The sequence below is a fragment of the Dunckerocampus dactyliophorus genome, chromosome 3, assembly GCF_027744805.1.
Source record: "Dunckerocampus dactyliophorus isolate RoL2022-P2 chromosome 3, RoL_Ddac_1.1, whole genome shotgun sequence".
NCBI lineage: Eukaryota > Metazoa > Chordata > Actinopteri > Syngnathiformes > Syngnathidae > Dunckerocampus > Dunckerocampus dactyliophorus.
This window is the reverse complement of record NC_072821.1, coordinates 30,675,149-30,692,926: the sequence shown is the minus strand read 5'-3', so window position 1 is coordinate 30,692,926 and position 17,778 is coordinate 30,675,149. Positions and strand designations below refer to the sequence as shown.

Below are 17,778 nucleotides of genomic sequence, written 5' to 3'. Positions count from 1 at the left end.
TTTGTGGAGTGTAATTGATTATCACAATTTCTTCTCTGTTACAGTAAATGAGGTTTATGGTTTTTAACACTGCAGGTTTATATTGCTACTGGCGACAGTTCAGCTCACTGGATACTGTTAAATGTTTGGATGCTGGATACTGATTGGTTTGATTTTAAGAAGCAAATGTACTCTTAAGCGACCATGAAAAGGTAATAACAAAGATTACCGTTTTCAGGCCAACGCTAGTGGGCTGTACGATGTGGTGAATTACAGCAGCAAAGGGAAATCAGGAGTGACCGTCCAAGCTCTGCGGAGCCTGTGGGACCAGAATAATGCAGACAGGGCTGGGAACAATCAAAGGATCCAGCAACACACTGGCGGTGTACACACCATAGATCAGCCCCCTGCCCTGCCGCCAAAATCCAAAAACAAAAAGCTGACTGGAACAGTGTCTGTAGATGCCATCTCTAAGGTACAGTATTAAAGCAGACTAGCTGCCAACAATCATTGCTGAGCAGGGGTGTCCAAGCTCTTTGGCAAATTAAAGGATGCGGGGGGCCACTTTCATACATTTTGTACATTAAAAATGTCAAAACCAATCCAATTGCTGGGTTTCAACCATGTGACCGACAGGCATTTGCGTCACTTCCGCCAGGACTCTTGGGGGACACACAATGGCTGTGGTCACATACACACTCAGTATGAGTACCCGTGAGTCCAGGTTCAATAAAAAACTGGCAAGTTCTGAAGGACTCGGTCAATACTCAACCATCTACGGTGGCTGAGAAGTGCAAAACACATGAACAAAAAGCAAAACAAATTACAGTTACACCACCCTGAATGGGAATGTACCAAATCCCAGAGTTATAGGAAGTGATAACGTTTGGACCAATCAGCTCTGAGCTGGTACATTCCTTTTCCAGTTCATGTTGGTGGCCAAGAAGTGGACAACACTTTAACAAAAGGTAAAATAAATTACAAGTAGACCATCCAGAAGGGGATTGTAGCACACAAATCATTTGGAGTTGTAGCGGGTGTTAATGGAGGATATTGGCATCATGTTTTGCCCATTTTGTGGCACACACTTGAGCTGCTTCATGCGATTTTGTTGCACATGTGGCCGGTCGTTGGAGTTGTTAAATGGTACTTACCAGACGGAAGGAATATTAAAGATTTTAATGATGGTATAACAGGGGTACAATCCCCTTCCGGGTGGTCTAATTGTAATTTGATTTGCTTTTTGTGTTTGGAACTTCTGATTGGTCCAAATGGTTATCACTTCCTATAACTCTGGGATTTGGTGCATCCCCCTTCCGGGTGGTGTAATTTTAGTTTGTTTTGCTTTTCGTTAACTTATTTTGTACTTCTTGGCCACCCTAACCATGTTTGTGCCGAACAGTGCGTGCCGACCAGTAGCCCACCAGAAAAGTTGCTGTCATCACCGTCTTCATCCTCCTCCTTCCGTACAAAAAACACTTCAATCGTCTTCTTCAGAGTCAGAACCAAACAGCCCCACAATTGCCTCACTTACATTCCCTCGCTTACAGTATGCCAAGGGCCAATAAAATATAAGCTGTGGGCCAAATATGGCCACCAGGCAGCGCACCTTTGACATAGCGTATATCTTTGTCCATTTACACACGTATAAAACGCAAACGTTGGCAACCTTAAAGCTCATTGGTCTACAACCATGATAGACAGGGACTCTTAAATGGGGAGGAAAGGGATTTGGGTTGAGAAGTGAGAAAAAAGGTAAGGGATAAGCCAACACTGTCAAGGATTATGAATTGGCTGTTCTTTTATGCCACACTTTTCTTCATTATTTCACATATTTACTCTCAAACATTGATAAAAAGGAAAAAGGACAAAATTGTAAACATTGCAGGTGGTCCTTGGGTTACGACGATCTGTATTATGATGTTTCATGGTTTAGAATGCGCCGTAAATTAATTTAAAACCTAATTTTAGAATGTGGCCTGCACAACCACGCTGAGGAAAAATGTCTCCCAAGCGGCAGTGTGCCAAAGAAAAGGAAAGCAGTCACCATGGAAATGAAAATAAACATCATAAAAAGCTCATAGAGAGGACACACGCCCACCAATATTGGCCGCTTTTTTGGTCCCAACTGCTTGACTGTTGCAACCATCGTTAAGGATAAAGATGATTGAATGTTAATGAATGCTAGAGAGGCCATGGATTCCGTGTGCTGTTACAAGGAGATCTGAGAGGAGAAGAAGAGGACAACCACAGGGATAAAAAAAAACAAAAAACTAAAAAAAAATAAATATATATATATATATATATATATAATATCTTTTTATTAGTTCTGACTTACTCTAAAATTTGACTTAAATGGAACTCGTTCATACCCCGAGGACCGCCTGGCGATGATTTTCATTGGACAGTGACATTATTGTTGTTTATTTCTTCCAGCCTCCTGCTGTTCCACAAAGGGGAGCTCCATTAGCGTTCTCCCTGAGTGGTTCTGTGTCTCATACATCACAAGCCAGCAATGCCTCTCCCACCCACTCTCAGCTGACACCTGTGGGTGGCAGAAGCAAATCTGTACCAACTATATACCAAAACAACATCGATCACAAGGAGGCAACTTATTTAAACCAACAAATCAACAGTCCGTCTTTCACAATCTCTTCATCTGAATCCCACACTGCTGCCAAGAGGGTCACATGCCACACTTATTCGCTTCACAGCTCTAGAGAGCCTTTAAGGTTCAGCAGCCTGAGCCCAAAGGAGCAGAGGGATGATCTTGAGATGTCCAGGTCCGACCTGTTGAACCCGACTTCTGAAGGGCCTGGGCGGAGTTCAGCTCCTCAGGGAGCCATCATGTATGCCGAGCTTCAGCGGAAGCCAGCAACTGTCATTTTCCCCGACGCCACCTATGAGCAGGTCCCCGGCAAGAGCAGTGATTACACGGGAAACACGTATGAGTCGCTAGAGGACATGAAGACAAAATTGTCCAAATCCACCTGGGGCAAAAATGTGAGTCAGACATGAGCCTGAAATGTTCATGGTGAAAAAAACAAAAACAATAAATATTTAACGCTTTCATTTTTTTCCTTCTTTTCAGAATGTGAAGTGGAAGAAATTCATCCCAGATTATATGAAGAAATAAATAACCTCTGGATAAATAAATAGAGTACCCTAAACCTGGTAGACAAAAGTTTGGCCCGTTACTACCACTTTTTTATTCTGAAATTCATGATTAATTAGATAAATAGTGGATATTCACGGTTCAAATATGCCAGAAATGTATCACCGCAAGTTGGGAACAATTTATAGATAAGTGATAATATTAGGGATGCTGCGATCAGGGTTCTATGCTGCCGATTCCAATACGATCATCCACGAGTGTGATTGGCCGATACCGATCACATGCATTAACTGTACATTTTTCAATGTATTTAAAAATAAACGTTTGACTAGGTGTCCGTAATGTTACTTTAATGTTTGGTAAAACATACAAACGTTAGACTTGATTGCCGGAAGAACAGGCTGTCATTGCAGGTTTGAATGATCTCACAATTGCCACAATAATAATAACAACATAATAATGATATTCACAATAATAAGACGGGCTACTGTTGCGACCGCAACCCACGGCAAGCTAAAACCCAACTCTGAACCTCTGACGTCACTTCCTGTCCTCTACGCATCTGGAACACATTTGTTGCAACACGCCATGACTCTTAATGTCTTAATTGTCTTTTTTTTCTCTGATAATATCTACTATATTGGGTAATGCGAGCGTAAAGATGACTGTAGGGGTGTTATTTCCAGTCTAGAGGGCTCTAATAATGTTAAAAAAAAGTATGTAGATTTTCAGGAAACAGGTTTTCTATGCTCTCACTATGAAAATATTAATTTTTTTTATTCCAAGAATCGTACTTCATGAAAATTCACTTATCACGGTCAGGTCTGGAACCAATTAACCGCAATAAACGAACAATTACTGGAGAGATTTCTCTGCCACAGTTTAATAAATCCAATCCAGACCGCTGTGTTAGTGGTGAACACCGGTATACCTTATACTTTAAATGTGTTTAATATGTGTGAGGCATATTTTAGGGCATAAACCCGGATTGTGTCATAAGTGAATAACGGTAATTGAAGAGCAAAGGTGGGTTTTAGAGCTGAATCTAATCTAATATTTACAACCGTGGCTTTTACTGCAAATGTTGATCCAAAATCGGAGAAGAACGAATGTCAAGTGTTTGGGGGTGGGAACTCAATTCACTCGAACTTGAACTATATTCATACAGTACACACCTGTGAATATTTGGTTTAATATTCCTTAGCAAGTCACACCTCAACCAGACATTTTTGTAGCTATCAATTAGCTTCTGAGATTATTTTGGGTTTGCATTTGACCACTCTTCATGGCAGAATTGTTATGCACAAATAAATGAATGTTTGGGAAACTCTGATCTCACAAGCGTATTGTGTATTTTCATTTAATGAAACAATAATTGGTTGTAAATAAAAAAAAATCCCACTGTCACTCTGCATGTGTGGTCTGGTTCTTGTGTGGTATTATGTAGGCAATGCAATATACTGTATATAGCAGAGTAAAAACTGAATTTTCCTGGGCAAACTGCCGACTGGCCTACTGTGGGTCAAACGATTTATTTTACTGGCGGGCTTTTATTTTGAAGGCTCGATTTGACAGTTATGCTGTTGATACCCGAGACTGAGCTTGAGTTGAAGTCGGAGAACTTTATTGAACACACCACTACACTTCACATACACTTCACATACACGCACACTTTAACACCCATCAACAACACCTTATGTCACTGGTTACCCCCTCAGCACATAATACGCAACAACATATCAAAACTGCACACATCATTTATTTATACACTAACAATAAACTATATTACAATATTCCGTGTTTTGTTTGGGTGTGTCCTGGAAAAGCAGTTCCTGCTATTGGCCGCTAAATGTCAGAACTCTATGTGTTCGACCAAGCAGACGTAGAAGAAGAAATTCCGGAAGTGGGGCTTCCAAACAGATTGCCTTTTGGAAGAGTAAAACAAAGCAGATCGATTTCTGGTCATTAAAGCGAGATCGATCTTGGAATAACCATTACTCATTAAAACAATGGGCACCAGAGACGACGAGTATGATTATTTGTTCAAAGGTAAAACGCTTTTTTCCCCCTCTTATATTGTCCGCTATCTCTGTTAGCTGTCAGGCTAAACTTAGCCACCACAACCTTTGTGCTCTGATTGTTTTTCCCACCAAGCTTTGCAGGAAAATGTCAGCAGGTTTAATTATTTCATACTACAGGAAAGAGTTGTCGCTTTGGTACAGATATTTTAAAATCAATGTTTGAACCACGTCGGTGAGCTTTTAAAGACCCGGGCCTTTTGCTGGTGTTGGGTGCGGACTAGCGGACACGCCTAACCGTTATCACATTATCTTCATGGGATCTATTAGCGGATCCGGACGGTTTGTTTATTGATACCAAATTAAGTGACTAAAATGTGTCTTAAAATGTAAATTGTAATTATTCACGTATTCACTGTGTGGAAAAACTAATACCGAATATTTGGATACATCTCTGTTACATTTCAATTAGGTCAGCAAAACAAAACGCATTTTAACTTTCGAGCAATTAGCGGTCGTGCGAATCATTACACAAATAAAAAAGACGATGTATTCCTAATCAGTACAAACACATCCATATTCAGTATATGTATTTGTTGTATATGTTGCGTGTGGTATTTTAAGTTAGAGACATGATGCGTTTCCATGTGGAATAAATCATCACCAAGTGGCATGATTTCCGAACAGTGTCGTAAAAGTCTCCCAAGTAAATGTTTACTGCAGTTTTGGTCACATGTCTCTGATGGTCGGTGTTTAAATTCCACTACACATTTCTACGCAAGCCATTTGGATTGTACATTAAAATACAGTCACTGCTGTCGCAAAAAAGTTCAGTTTTGAGTTGCATGCGGTAATAAACATGATTCAATGAATACCTATGTGACTTTTAATCAAAAGTGACAAGTTTATGTAAAGGCAGGTGATGTGGTAGATGAGTGTTGTATCATCCGTTCACAGGAGGTCGTCGGCTTGTGTTGCGTTGTCTCTTGTGTAAGTGTATTTATGAACTGTGTAAGTCGAATTTATGGTAGTACGTCATTCATAAACAGAGGACCTCCTGTATTGTATTAACTACGTAATCCACGGAGGGAGCACTGACCCATGGTTTCTCCATCTCTGATTTGTAGTGGTCCTCATTGGTGACTCAGGTGTGGGAAAAAGTAACCTGCTATCGCGTTTCACTCGCAATGAGTTCAACTTGGAGAGTAAGAGCACCATTGGAGTTGAATTTGCCACACGCAGCATTCAGGTGGATGGCAAAACGGTGAAGGCCCAGATCTGGGATACAGCCGGCCAGGAGCGCTACCGTGCGATCACTTCAGCGTGAGTACTAAGTCTTATCTCAAGTATTTTATACTTCAAAATGAAGTCTGGCAAACAAGTAGAAGCCCATTAGTGTGGGCCGCTTGAATGGGTATAAGCAAGTTGTGTGACCACAGCCAATTCCTGAGGTTTGGAGGATTTTGGCATGGATGAAAGCTTTGTTGCCATTGTAGTGAAGGCATACCGCTCAGCTCTGTTAGATAATATGAAATATAATATCAACACAAGAATCTAAATAAAAATGTGCACAAATGAGGAAAACGATGCAATGTTTCCAACAAACCTGCAATCTATTTGTGGTGGTGTGTTGTGAGGGTGCCCGAGACGTAATTTTTTTTGGTCATACCGATTAATCTGACAACATTAACATTAACAACATTAAAGAACATTAGAAAAAACGCTCCAATGAGGCGAGATTACCCGTACTGTGCTGTAGGTGGGTTGGGGTGACCAATCAATCAATCAGTCTGCTGCCTGTGACATCCTGTTAGAACTTCCCCCTGAGTTCACGCAACAAACATTCACTGTTTCAGAGGAAGAACTCTCGTGTGCTAGTTGCACCAAATGCTCTGCGATGAGAAAAAAAAAACAAACCCCTTGAGCTTCAACACATCACAACTTACCTGAAATGCCAGTGTGGCTACGACGCCCGGGGCTTGTTCCTGTCATTTGAAAAGTGCAAAAAAAATAAAAAGGTAGCCAGTGTTGACTTGAGCGCTAAAGCAATCTGTGATTTCATCTTCGTTGAAGACGCTGGCTTTTGTTGGCGAGTAAACCCCATGGAGCCACGGTTTGTACTTCTGAGCCACCACTGTTGTTTTAGTAGTGATGTGAGATTTGATAAGCACAAATGTACAGGTACAGTTTGTGAAATGCCACTTTGTTTGAGTCACTTTAACTCCAGGTGTGAACAAACTACAGGTAAATCTAAATTTTAAGAAGAATGGATATAAAAAGTTATCGGTACTGGTATCGGTCTTGAGAAGCAGGAAGTTATCAGTATCATTATCAGCTGTAAAAAAAAATGTTCTTATAATTTTTTTAAAAAGGCTAAAAAAAGACTTCATTATTAGTTATTAGTAGCAACAGTTCAGCTTTTTCTTTGTTTATTTTATTTCTACAATGCCATTGGCCCATTTTTTGAAAAAAAAAAAAAAAAAAAACTGTCCAAAAATGGCTCCTGGCTGCACTTAGGACTCCCCTGGTTTACGTATTTCACCATGAAGGCACAGTGTTTGCAAAGTGTACCCATGCTTTATCTACTTATCACTTTCGCTATCATGACTCCCTCTAGTCAAAGGCTGGGCTGTACGTTTCCACCCCTCACCTTTCACGGCGAAGGAAATGCACACCACCCAGGCTTGTGGAGGTGCCCTGTATGTCTGGACTTCCGCTTTGGCGGCGAATACATTGCCTTTCGTGACAGTTTGTATTAACCTAACAAGTAAATGCGTGCCTGTTTTTCACATTTAATACGTACCATGGGATACTTCGGAGCGGCGTTACAATGGTTCCGCCACAAATAAATTGAATGTATGGGAAACACTGTGATGTCACCAAACTGCCTAATGTATAGAAGTTTTTCATTATCACCCATTTGTCTCTGGCGGAAGTCACAAGTCAGTGTACAAGTTCTAGTTTCGTTTTTTTATTCTGTTTATGTCGGCAGCCTCTTATGTCAATATCAGTCAACCAAAGGGTGTCACCATAAATGGGGTTCACAGTACAATTAACTTTGGCAGTGCACATTTATTGGTTACAATTCCCCAGGTACCCACAACATCTTCTTGCATCATGAGTCCACTTTCATGATATCCAATCGCCTGCATTGCCAAGGACCGGAGCAGTTGGACTTAAATATAAATATAAATATAAATATAAATATAAATATAAATATAAATATAAATATTACGTGCTGCTTTGAACCAAATGTCTCCAATCACTTGCTTTGTTCTGGTGAAAATTGATGTCTGGTATGATGAAACGGACTCTACTGCAGGTACTATCGTGGCGCAGTGGGTGCTCTCCTGGTTTATGACATAGCCAAGCATCTAACTTACGAGAACGTGGAGCGCTGGCTGAAAGAGCTGAGAGATCACGCTGACAGCAACATCGTCATCATGCTGGTTGGCAACAAGAGCGACCTGCGTCACCTCCGAGCTGTGCCCACTGACGAGGCCCGGGCTTTTGCTGGTAAACTGAAGTTCCATTTTTAAGCAGAGTTTAAGTAGCATGTCTTAAATTGGTGCATATAGCAAAAAACAAAAGAGAATTTGCATTGTAGCGTCAAATATTTTGTGTTTATCAGGGTAGACTTTGGCAAGACATTTGCCGTTGAGTGACATGTTTCACTTTGTCTTGCAGAGAAAAACGGTTTATCTTTTCTGGAGACATCGGCTCTGGATTCCACCAATGTTGAGACCGCCTTTCAGACCATTCTTACAGGTGTGTGTGCTTGTATAGTGATTGTGCTATTTCTACACACAAGCCCTCTAAACAAATGTGAGTGTTTATAAGCAGAGAAAGGTCAGGTCAGGACGGAGAAACACACCATTCTGATGAAACCTGATGACATTCGTTTTTTGTGTGTTTAAAAGTGAGTGGAGCGATAAGAGAAACACACTCCTTTTCAACTTTCAGGGAATGAGGATTACCCGCAGCCCAGCACCATATCAGTTTGTCAGCGTGAACATACACAGTATGCTTGCTTTTGCAAAATGTGCCGACGTTCAATAGATGGCCACTTTCAATAAATAATGAGCACGTTTTTTGGGCTATTTAAAATGTTGCTACGTTGGTTCATTGCAAATTAATATATGTTCCTAAAAGCTAATAAATATGCTGTGATTTAGAGGGGCTAAATGTTGAGTGCAACTGTATCCCTGTAAAACAGTACTCATTGGGCCTGACTGGGTTTAAAGTACAGTGTATCCCCACGCGTTTGCAATTCAGAATTGACCGTCCTTCACCGCAAATTTGCAACTTTTTGTTTTTTTTAAAATCCAAAAATAGGGCATTTTTTCCCCACAGAAGACACTTCTCATTCCCCCTCAGTTGGTAATAATTTCAGACCTGCCGATATGTATACATTTTTTGTACTAGGCACGCTCTTCAGGTACGCATTTTTGCATTTGCATTCTGCGCTTTGAGTTTCGAGTTGCCATGGCAATCTGCACGTTGGTGGAGTGACAACCTCTTGACGAATGAGAGCGATCCCTTGATAATTGCCTCCTGCAGCTGCCACTCCTTACAAGTGTTGCGTGGAGTTCACTTGAATTCAGTCAATGCCTCAAAGCCAGTGTGGATTACTACGGGTGTCTGGTGGGTCTGGTGGGCAAGTTCATTTTGTTTATGCTGCCACCACTTTCGAATCAATTTGACGTACTGGCTCGTCCGTGTTGATGGGCTCACCTTGCTCGTTCTATATTATCATATATTTCCACACGGGGACTGCGGTATTTGGCTTTGCAATCATCTTATTCTTCCTGATTTCTACATTACCTTGCATTGCTCCTCACGAGGTTCCACTCTTTTGCTGTGTGTATGCTAGTGGCTCCGCCTGCCCCCACAGAGACAAAGCAACTGTATGATAGAGATGTAGGTCTCACTCCTTCTCACAGCGTCTCAAGACCTTTTATGAAGCATCTAGGTGCCAAAGCAATGCACAGAGTGAACTCTCTTCCTGCCTATTTGGAGGAGGCGAGGAAAACAGACGCGCATACACATGGCAGAAGGATGGAGGCGGGCAAAATTAGCTAGTTCTTTTTCGTTTATTGTGTGAATTAATTCATTTGCCATCGCAAGACAGGGAAATCTCGTCAGGTTTTGACACCCCTGTGAATTACCGATCACCTGTGCTGCTGCTGCATTTGCCTGCATGTGAATCTCTTCTTGTTTCACAATGCAAGCAGCATTTGAAAGGTAAAATGAAGATGTTGACTTTGCCTGAGGGTGTTGTTAGCCACTGGTCAAAGTTCCATTCATCTTTTTGTTGAGCTTGATGGAGTCACACAGACAGTTTTATTCATAAGTGTTAAAGCCAACAGGAGTGCGGAGTTTCAACTCAGTATGAATGAAGCTCCGCTCGCACACATCTCCTCACTCTCACACCAGAATTCAGTGTGAAGAAATCTGCGCTCGCTTACATGAAGCCTAGAAACCATTGTGAATGTTTTTTTTTTTTAAATCGCAAGTGCATTTATAAGGCGCACACACTTGCGTCCACAGCTGCACAAAGTGAAACCAACACCCTTTAGCTTCTTACCTCCGTTTAAAATCATGAGATAATGCCACACATTTCTTATGGCAAACCAAAAAGCTGTTTTTGCTATGAATATGTGGCCCAGGGCCATTTATTTCTTGGCCCACTGCACATTGTAGAAAAAACAAAAACATGGGAATGGGAAAAATAGAGTAAAAGGCACAATTTAACCGAAAAAGTATATACACTAAGTCCCCAACCAACGAACACAATTGGTTCCAGACGACCGTTCGCAAGTCGATTTGTTCTTAAGTCGAAATTTTTAAAATATTACCAATGATATAGGTACTACATGTACGTGTATACATATATACATATTAGCTTATGTATGTAAATATGAGTTTGGATGCAGTAGTAATATTAAACGAGGCTAATTAATGAAAAAACAATAATAAAAATGATATAATAATACGTAATGATAAATGTTATTTAAGCAGGCCTGTTAACTCTTCATGAACTTTAATCGTCGGATGTTCGTAAGTTGGGGACCTAGTGTACAAGACAGAAGAAGCATTCCAATTGTGACTGTAGTATTCTACATTGGCCACCAGGTGTCAGTAATTCTTTGGTGACACAAGCATCAGACGTGCTTGCCAGGACAGGCATTTATTGCAGTTTAAATGACTTCACAACAGGCACAATAATAGCCTATTAATCATAATAATAACAATCTACTGTTGGGGCCATAATCCATGACAAACTAAAACTCAACTCTGAACCTCCGACGTCACTTCCTGTCCTCCGCACATCTGTCTGCCCACCACTAAGGTCCCATAGGGAACACATTTACCGTAACCAGCATTTATTTTTTGTCTTAAATGGCTTATTTACTGTCATTATGTCTACTATATTGGGTAATACGAGTGTAAAGCCATTTAAAGCCGCCATTACGATACAATGATGAGACAATAACCACCACAGGAAGTTAGATGTCCTGGAAAAAAAACAAGGAACTGCTAACGTGTGAGTCTGTTATCTTATTTATGTCCAATATGTCTTGTTCTCTGATTATATCTACTACTAAGTCGCTCTGGAGTATAAGTCGCACGAGCCAAAAATGCACAATGAAGAACAAATTCTATATAAGTCGCACTGGACTATTAAGTTGCATTTTTGGGGGGAAATTTCTTTTATAAAATCAGAGACCAAGAGCAGACATTTCATCTTGAAAGGCAAGTCACAGTATTAACAATAAAATGGAGAACAACAGGCTAAATAGGCGTCTGTTAACGTCATGTGAAGTGGTATGCTAACGTTACATTAGCAGTTCTTCAGATAACCATTGCCTAAACAACATAACGTAACCAGTTTGCTTGCAGCTTGTAATTTGCAGAGTAACATTTTCTTTTTGGAGCCATTTGTGTTTGCAGTTGTCTTTCTAAGTTGATGTTTACATCGTAAATTTTCAGTGCTACAGGAGTAGCAGATACTGGCCCTCCGGTGGCTGCCCGTGTGGAGAAAAAAAAGCACATATAAGTCACTCTGGAGTATAAGTCGCAGGACCAGCCAAACCATGACAAAAAGTGCAAGTTATAGTCTGGAAAATACTGTGTATTGGGTAATACAAGTGTAATGGTGACTAAAGAGTGTTATGTCATGTATAGAGGACTGTAATAATGTTAAAAAACACATTTAGAAAATCATAAACAGGTTTTCTATGCCATAACTACTAAAATCCATCCATCCATCCATTTTCTATACCGCTTCTCCTCTTTAGGGTCGCAGGGGCATGCTGGAGCCTATCCCAGCTGACTTCGGGCGACAGGCGGGGTACACCCTGGACCTGTCGCCAGCCAATCGCAGGGCAAACTACTAAAATATTCAGTTTATTAGGATTGAATTCTACTTTGTGGAAACTAACTTATCACGGAAGGGCCTGGAACCAGTGAACCACGATAAATGGACGACTGTATAAGTATAATTTTACTGTTTTTACAAAATAAAAGATATACAAATGTGCTCCCCCACCCCCGAGCATAAAAGGCGTAAGATTGTTTGAGATCCGTGAGGTGTGTCTGCAGCTTACCTTTGCATTATGCATCTTTGCATTGAAGTTAAGGCAGATGTATTGTTTTGAATATTTACACTGGATATGTTTCACATAGGGGTCACGATGGTGACAAATCTTAAAGGTTAGACCTTTGAAAGCTTGAGCGGTTCCACTGCATGTGGAGAAATAAAGTTTAAACACCTGGCTGTTAGACAAAATGGCTCTGATAATGGAGTCGGTTCCTCATTTGCAGCCACAACAAAGAATGGTGTTCATAAGCTAAGTAGCAGGGAGGGTGTGGCAAACCTTGGCCCCAGCCCCGAGGGTGTCCGTCTAAAGAATGGGTTGATGCGGCACAGAGAATTCGCCCTTCAGATCCAATGGTTCAGATCCACACTGAGTTGTGTGTGTCCTGGTCCCCATGTAAGTGTGTCCTGATTTGAAAGATAATGTCCAGAGTTCCCAGCATGTCTTGCAGGCATTGTTAGCACTTACTTGTTGTTACCCACAGACTTGTAGTTCATTGCTGTTGTCCGCAGGTCTTTAATTGCAACATTTTTTTTTTTTGAAAGCCTAAAATTTGCCTGGAATGTGTGGAATTTTTGAGAGGGAGGTATTACATTCACGATCACATATCACAGCAGGGCCTTCCCCCTGGAGGAGAGTGACCGACAGGCATGCATTTTTACCCCTGAGCACACCTGTACGCCCTGCCGTCCTCCAGGCGCTGACCCCTGAAACCCAAACAATGCGCCTGTGCCAAGGCACTGCAGCGCATGGCACCGGCCCGCTCGGGGGGGAAACTTGCGTTGCGTGATGTGCACCTCCAGAAAAAATCCTTGAGTTGCGGCGTTGCGGATCGTTAAGGCTGACTGTTGTAAACGCATGGATCATCTCCAGCCACAACAACACACCCCCTCTCGTCCCAACAAGACAAATAGAGTTGTGGTTTTGTCCGCCTCGATGAGGGGTCCCAAAGTGTTGCCCAGGGGCCATATGCAGCATATGTGGCAACTGCAGGCCTAAAACACAAGACTCACTTTATCAAAGCAGTTTGCATGTGTAACAGCTTAATACACCCTATTGTTTGACAAATGTGTGCATTCAAAGTTAGTAAAAAACCCCCCAACTAATTACAGTCGTCGCTCGCTACAGTGTGGCGCGAACATTACACCATCACTCTTATCGCGGGTTTTTCAAAAATGAATTCAATAAGAAATGATTGCCGTTTCATGGTTGAATATGGTCTCTTATTAGTAATAAAAAAAATCCATATTTAAGCAAATTGTATGTATTTATGGCATAAATTAAGCATTTTCAACCATACAAATGGCTAAAATGAACAGAAATAAAAAGTTGAGACATGAAGTGTAATATAGTATCTGTGACTTTTTGTGTGCGCCTTTTTAAGCAGCGGGGCCTGGGAAGTGACGTGTGTGACGGCTAGCTAGAGATGTTAGGTGAGTGCTAGCAGCAGGTGTAGAGAGTGGCCGACAGCAGCTCCTGTGTGAATGTTCTCTGCTTGTTAGTAAAGCGATCGAAGTGCATCACAAGTCTCTCCTTAACCGTAAACAGCGGCAGTAGAGTCGTATTCCACACTGGTCTCTAGGTGTCAATAACGTTACATTGATGAGACAGTAGCTACCAGGTATTACGCTGTCAATGCTAAAGCATGAGTCTATTTTACCTTATTTATGTCTAAGATGGCTTATTTTGTATTATTTTATCTACTATATTGGGTAATACAAGTGGAAAGGTGACCAGAGGGGTGTTATTTCTAGAGCTGCAATGATTAATCGATAGTCAATCGATGGCCTAATTAATCGACAACTATTTTGATAAGGGCGATTAATTGCATTTTTTTTTAAATATGTGAATATCCTCTGATTTCAGTCTGTCAAATGTGAATATTTTTTACATTTCCTTAGTCATGCATGAAAGCAGACCTATTCTATTTGTGTTTTAGCCTAAACAAAATATTCACACATATCAGCTTTGACTTTGGAAAACATGTGATGGGCATTTTTTCCTCTTTTGTTGTTGTTTTTTTGTTTTGTTGCAGACCCAACCACTAACTGGAGGTGTTTGCTTCATTTTAATTTGGTCCATCTGAGGCCTAACCGATTACTCCATTAATTGAAGCAAGAAGCTTCAGATTGATCGACTAACAAAGTGCTCATGATTGTATTTTTGTGTACGTGTATTGTTTTACTGAAGCTATTTGACAAATATTTCGATTATTTTATTAAACATTGTTTTAATTTCATTCAAGCTGCAACCTGGTGTTTTTGCGCTTACTTGCTCTGTCAGTTAAAATCTATTTCTGAATAAAGAGGTGCAATTAAAAGTGTTTTTTCAATCCGATCAATCGATTTCTTTAAAAAAAAAAATCAGCTGATTAATCGGTTATTAAAATAATTGATAGTTGCAGCCCTAGTTATTTCATGTCTACAGGGCTCTAATAATAATAATAATAATAATAATATGTATTTAGAAGGCCATAAACAGGTTTTCTATGCTCCAACTACGGAACTATTCCATTTTAGGAATATTGAATCCTACTTAATCTTAAACGGAAAGGTCTTAAGTCTTGAAATTTGTACTTTAAATTGTGCAACTACCCTGATTGTGTGTTGATGCGCCTGTTACACGTTGTGCTGTGTATTTTTTGGTTCCTTCCCTCACTGATGCTTGTGATCATTAAATGCGACTTTTCTTTCTTCCCGTTTTAGAAATCTACCGCATCGTGTCCCAGAAGCAGATGTCGGAGCGCCAGGAGAGCGACATGTCTCCCAGCAACAACGTGGTCAACATCCAAGTGCAGCCCACCGAGAACAAACCAAAGATGCAGTGCTGCCAGAACATCTAGCTTGACCCCGCCCCGCCCCGCCGACCCCCCCCTCCCACCTTTCAGTTGTCCTCTACAGTCCCTTCAGGGCTCCAGGGCTGTGACCTGAACTCCGCCTCTACTTTTAACAGTTCCCAGCCCCTCCGTGTCCCCCGGGTAAATATGTCCCAGTATAAAACGTCTCCAGAAGGCAGCAGGCATTTCATATCACTTTAGATTTCATTCCAGTTGATGCGCTGACATGTCACAAAAATGTCTTAATATATGAATGTGATTTTCTTTTCCTATTTTGTGCCCCTCTTGATTCTTCCACATTTTCTGTTTATGATATTTCTCTGTATCGTATCAGATATCTACTACTAGGTATTACTATGACTATAAAGCACATGGTAGTGTATTCCTGTAGATGAGCTCCTGCCCTCCTGAGTGCAATGTACTGTTTTAGGACACCACGCGCGGGAGTGTCATGACCTTTGATCGCATTGCTGTGAACACGACACGAGTGAAATGTAGAGCCAATCGCGTGCCGCCGCCTCATGTCCTTACCATCGCGTTTACAGGAGGCGTTTGCGTGGTTTCCAAAGATGGCCACCGGCTGCGCTGCACGTTTTATGCGGTAAAGGGGTCCATCCGGGCTAGGTGGAACCGTGAAAGCTGATCCTGTTCACATTTGTTGTCCTTCAGGCTTGAGGAACAGTGCTTACATCCGTCAACAACTTACATTTGACAACAACTATGCAGGAACTGGCTGATTTTTTTTATTCTTTATTTGTAAGTGCACTCGTTTAAGGAATTGAAAACACAATGTGATGCTCTTACCGTGTAATGGTTGTAATGTCTCGGAGCATCTGCTTTGCATGGAACCACAAAGCTTCTAGAAGGAACACAGTAAGCATACATGGAAAGGCTTCCGCTCGGCTTGGTTGATTTTTATAATTGTTTTAGTTTTCTTGCATGTTTTATTGGTCTTGCTCTCTGATTGGATGTGGCGACAGAAAATGTGTGCGTTTTCAATCAAGATTTAAAAAAAAAAAGGTTAGGGTTGGTTGAGAGTAGTAGAATCCTCCCACATGATCTGCTCTTATTTCTGCTCCCAGTGCCTCCTCCATCGTTCACCTGCTAAACGCTCACCTTTTTGCCCCCCGTCACATAAAGCCTACTTTACACCAAGCTGCCTCTGACTTCAACACAATGCATGGCTTTTTGGCACGACCGTGACTCCACTTTACCGCCTTACGTTGCTAACATTGCTGTCCATCAAAGTTGCCGAGGGCTTGGCTTGGCCCGCCAGACGAGTTTAATCGCGAGTCTATTGCTTCGGAGTGTTCATTCAGCTTCTAGTGTTAACGGTGTTAGCAGACACATGCACACATGCCTGAAACTGTGTGTGTCTGTGTGTGTGTAGTGACAAAGCATAGCTTGGTTGTTCTGGAGCGTGTGTGAGCCTGGCTGGCAGCGCCAATGGCGTTTCCTCAAACAGACGGCGCCGCCAACCAAGCTTCTCCAGACGAAACGATTCCTTCCTTCAAAAGATGACTCCGGATCATATTCCTTTTTTTTTTCCTCTCTTTTATATTTTTTTGTGTGTGTGTTATTTTCTTGTTTTACAATTTTAAAAACTGACTGTAATTCCAGTGTAAGAGTGAAATGATGTCATTTCAACGATTTTGAAGGGTTCAATGTGAGAGGGGGACTCAATGAATGGTTTTGTTTTGTACAGATTGATAAATTGTACAATTGTGTCTATATCTTAAGTTATCTGTTCATCTTAATAAAGCGCACCGGTCATGAACCTTTACATGATTTTGTATTGTCACTTCCAGTAGCGCCACTATTATTATCACTACTACACTAAACCCTGGTTAATTGGTTCCTGACCCGGCCGTGATAAGTGAATTTCTAAGAAGGATTCCTTATTTATAACTGGGATATTTTTGTAGTTAGAGCATCGAAAGCCTGTTTGCGACCTTCCAAATAAGTTTTTATTAGAGCCCTCTAGACAGGAAATAACACCCCTATAGTCACCTTTACTCCTATAAAATATAGTAAGAGAAGATAAGACGTCTTAGACAAATGATAAACAAGGTTTGCGCTCATGTGTCGCCGTAAATGCGTTCCAGTGCTAGGGGAGCTTGGGGGGGTGGGAGGGCAGGAAGTGACTTCGGGGGTTTAGAGTCTGGCTTGGCGTGGGTTACGGCTGCAACGGTAGCCCGTGTTAGGGATTATTGTGCCTGTTGTGAGATC

The 17,778-nt window shown here is 41.3% G+C and overlaps 2 protein-coding genes across 4 annotated transcripts in view; both read left to right on the top strand.

Annotated features, from left to right (window-relative positions):
* Positions 1 to 3,344, top strand: part of LOC129179064 (clusterin-associated protein 1-like) — a 35,591-nt gene extending 32,247 nt beyond the window's left edge. For 2 of the 3 annotated variants that reach the window (XM_054771890.1, XM_054771889.1), the window contains 3 exons: positions 218 to 454; positions 2,416 to 2,982; positions 3,071 to 3,344. In XM_054771890.1, coding sequence (XP_054627865.1) covers positions 218 to 454; positions 2,416 to 2,982; positions 3,071 to 3,115 — 849 coding nt within the window. In that variant the 3' untranslated portion in view covers positions 3,116 to 3,344. Of the gene's footprint in view, positions 1 to 217; positions 455 to 2,415; positions 2,983 to 3,070 lie in introns of those variants that run through there. The other variant, XM_054771891.1, reaches the window with a different exon arrangement.
* A 1,631-nt stretch (positions 3,345 to 4,975) lies between these two features.
* On the top strand, positions 4,976 to 17,331 carry rab11a (RAB11a, member RAS oncogene family). Its single transcript, XM_054771309.1, has 5 exons — positions 4,976 to 5,143; positions 6,240 to 6,435; positions 8,435 to 8,628; positions 8,800 to 8,880; positions 15,419 to 17,331. The coding sequence occupies exons 1-5, from the start codon at positions 5,104 to 5,106 to the stop codon at positions 15,553 to 15,555; spliced, it is 648 nt and encodes a 215-aa protein (XP_054627284.1). The 5' UTR covers positions 4,976 to 5,103; the 3' UTR covers positions 15,556 to 17,331.
* Positions 17,332 to 17,778: the final 447 nt, after the last annotated feature.

Coding starts and splice junctions, on each gene's coding strand:
- rab11a (XM_054771309.1), top strand. CDS start 5,104: ATGGGCACCAGAGACGACGAGTATGATTATTTGTTCAAAG. Junction 6,436..8,434: donor TACCGTGCGATCACTTCAGC/GTGAGTACTAAG, acceptor ACTCTACTGCAG/GTACTATCGTGGCGCAGTGG. Junction 8,629..8,799: donor CGAGGCCCGGGCTTTTGCTG/GTAAACTGAAGT, acceptor TTTGTCTTGCAG/AGAAAAACGGTTTATCTTTT.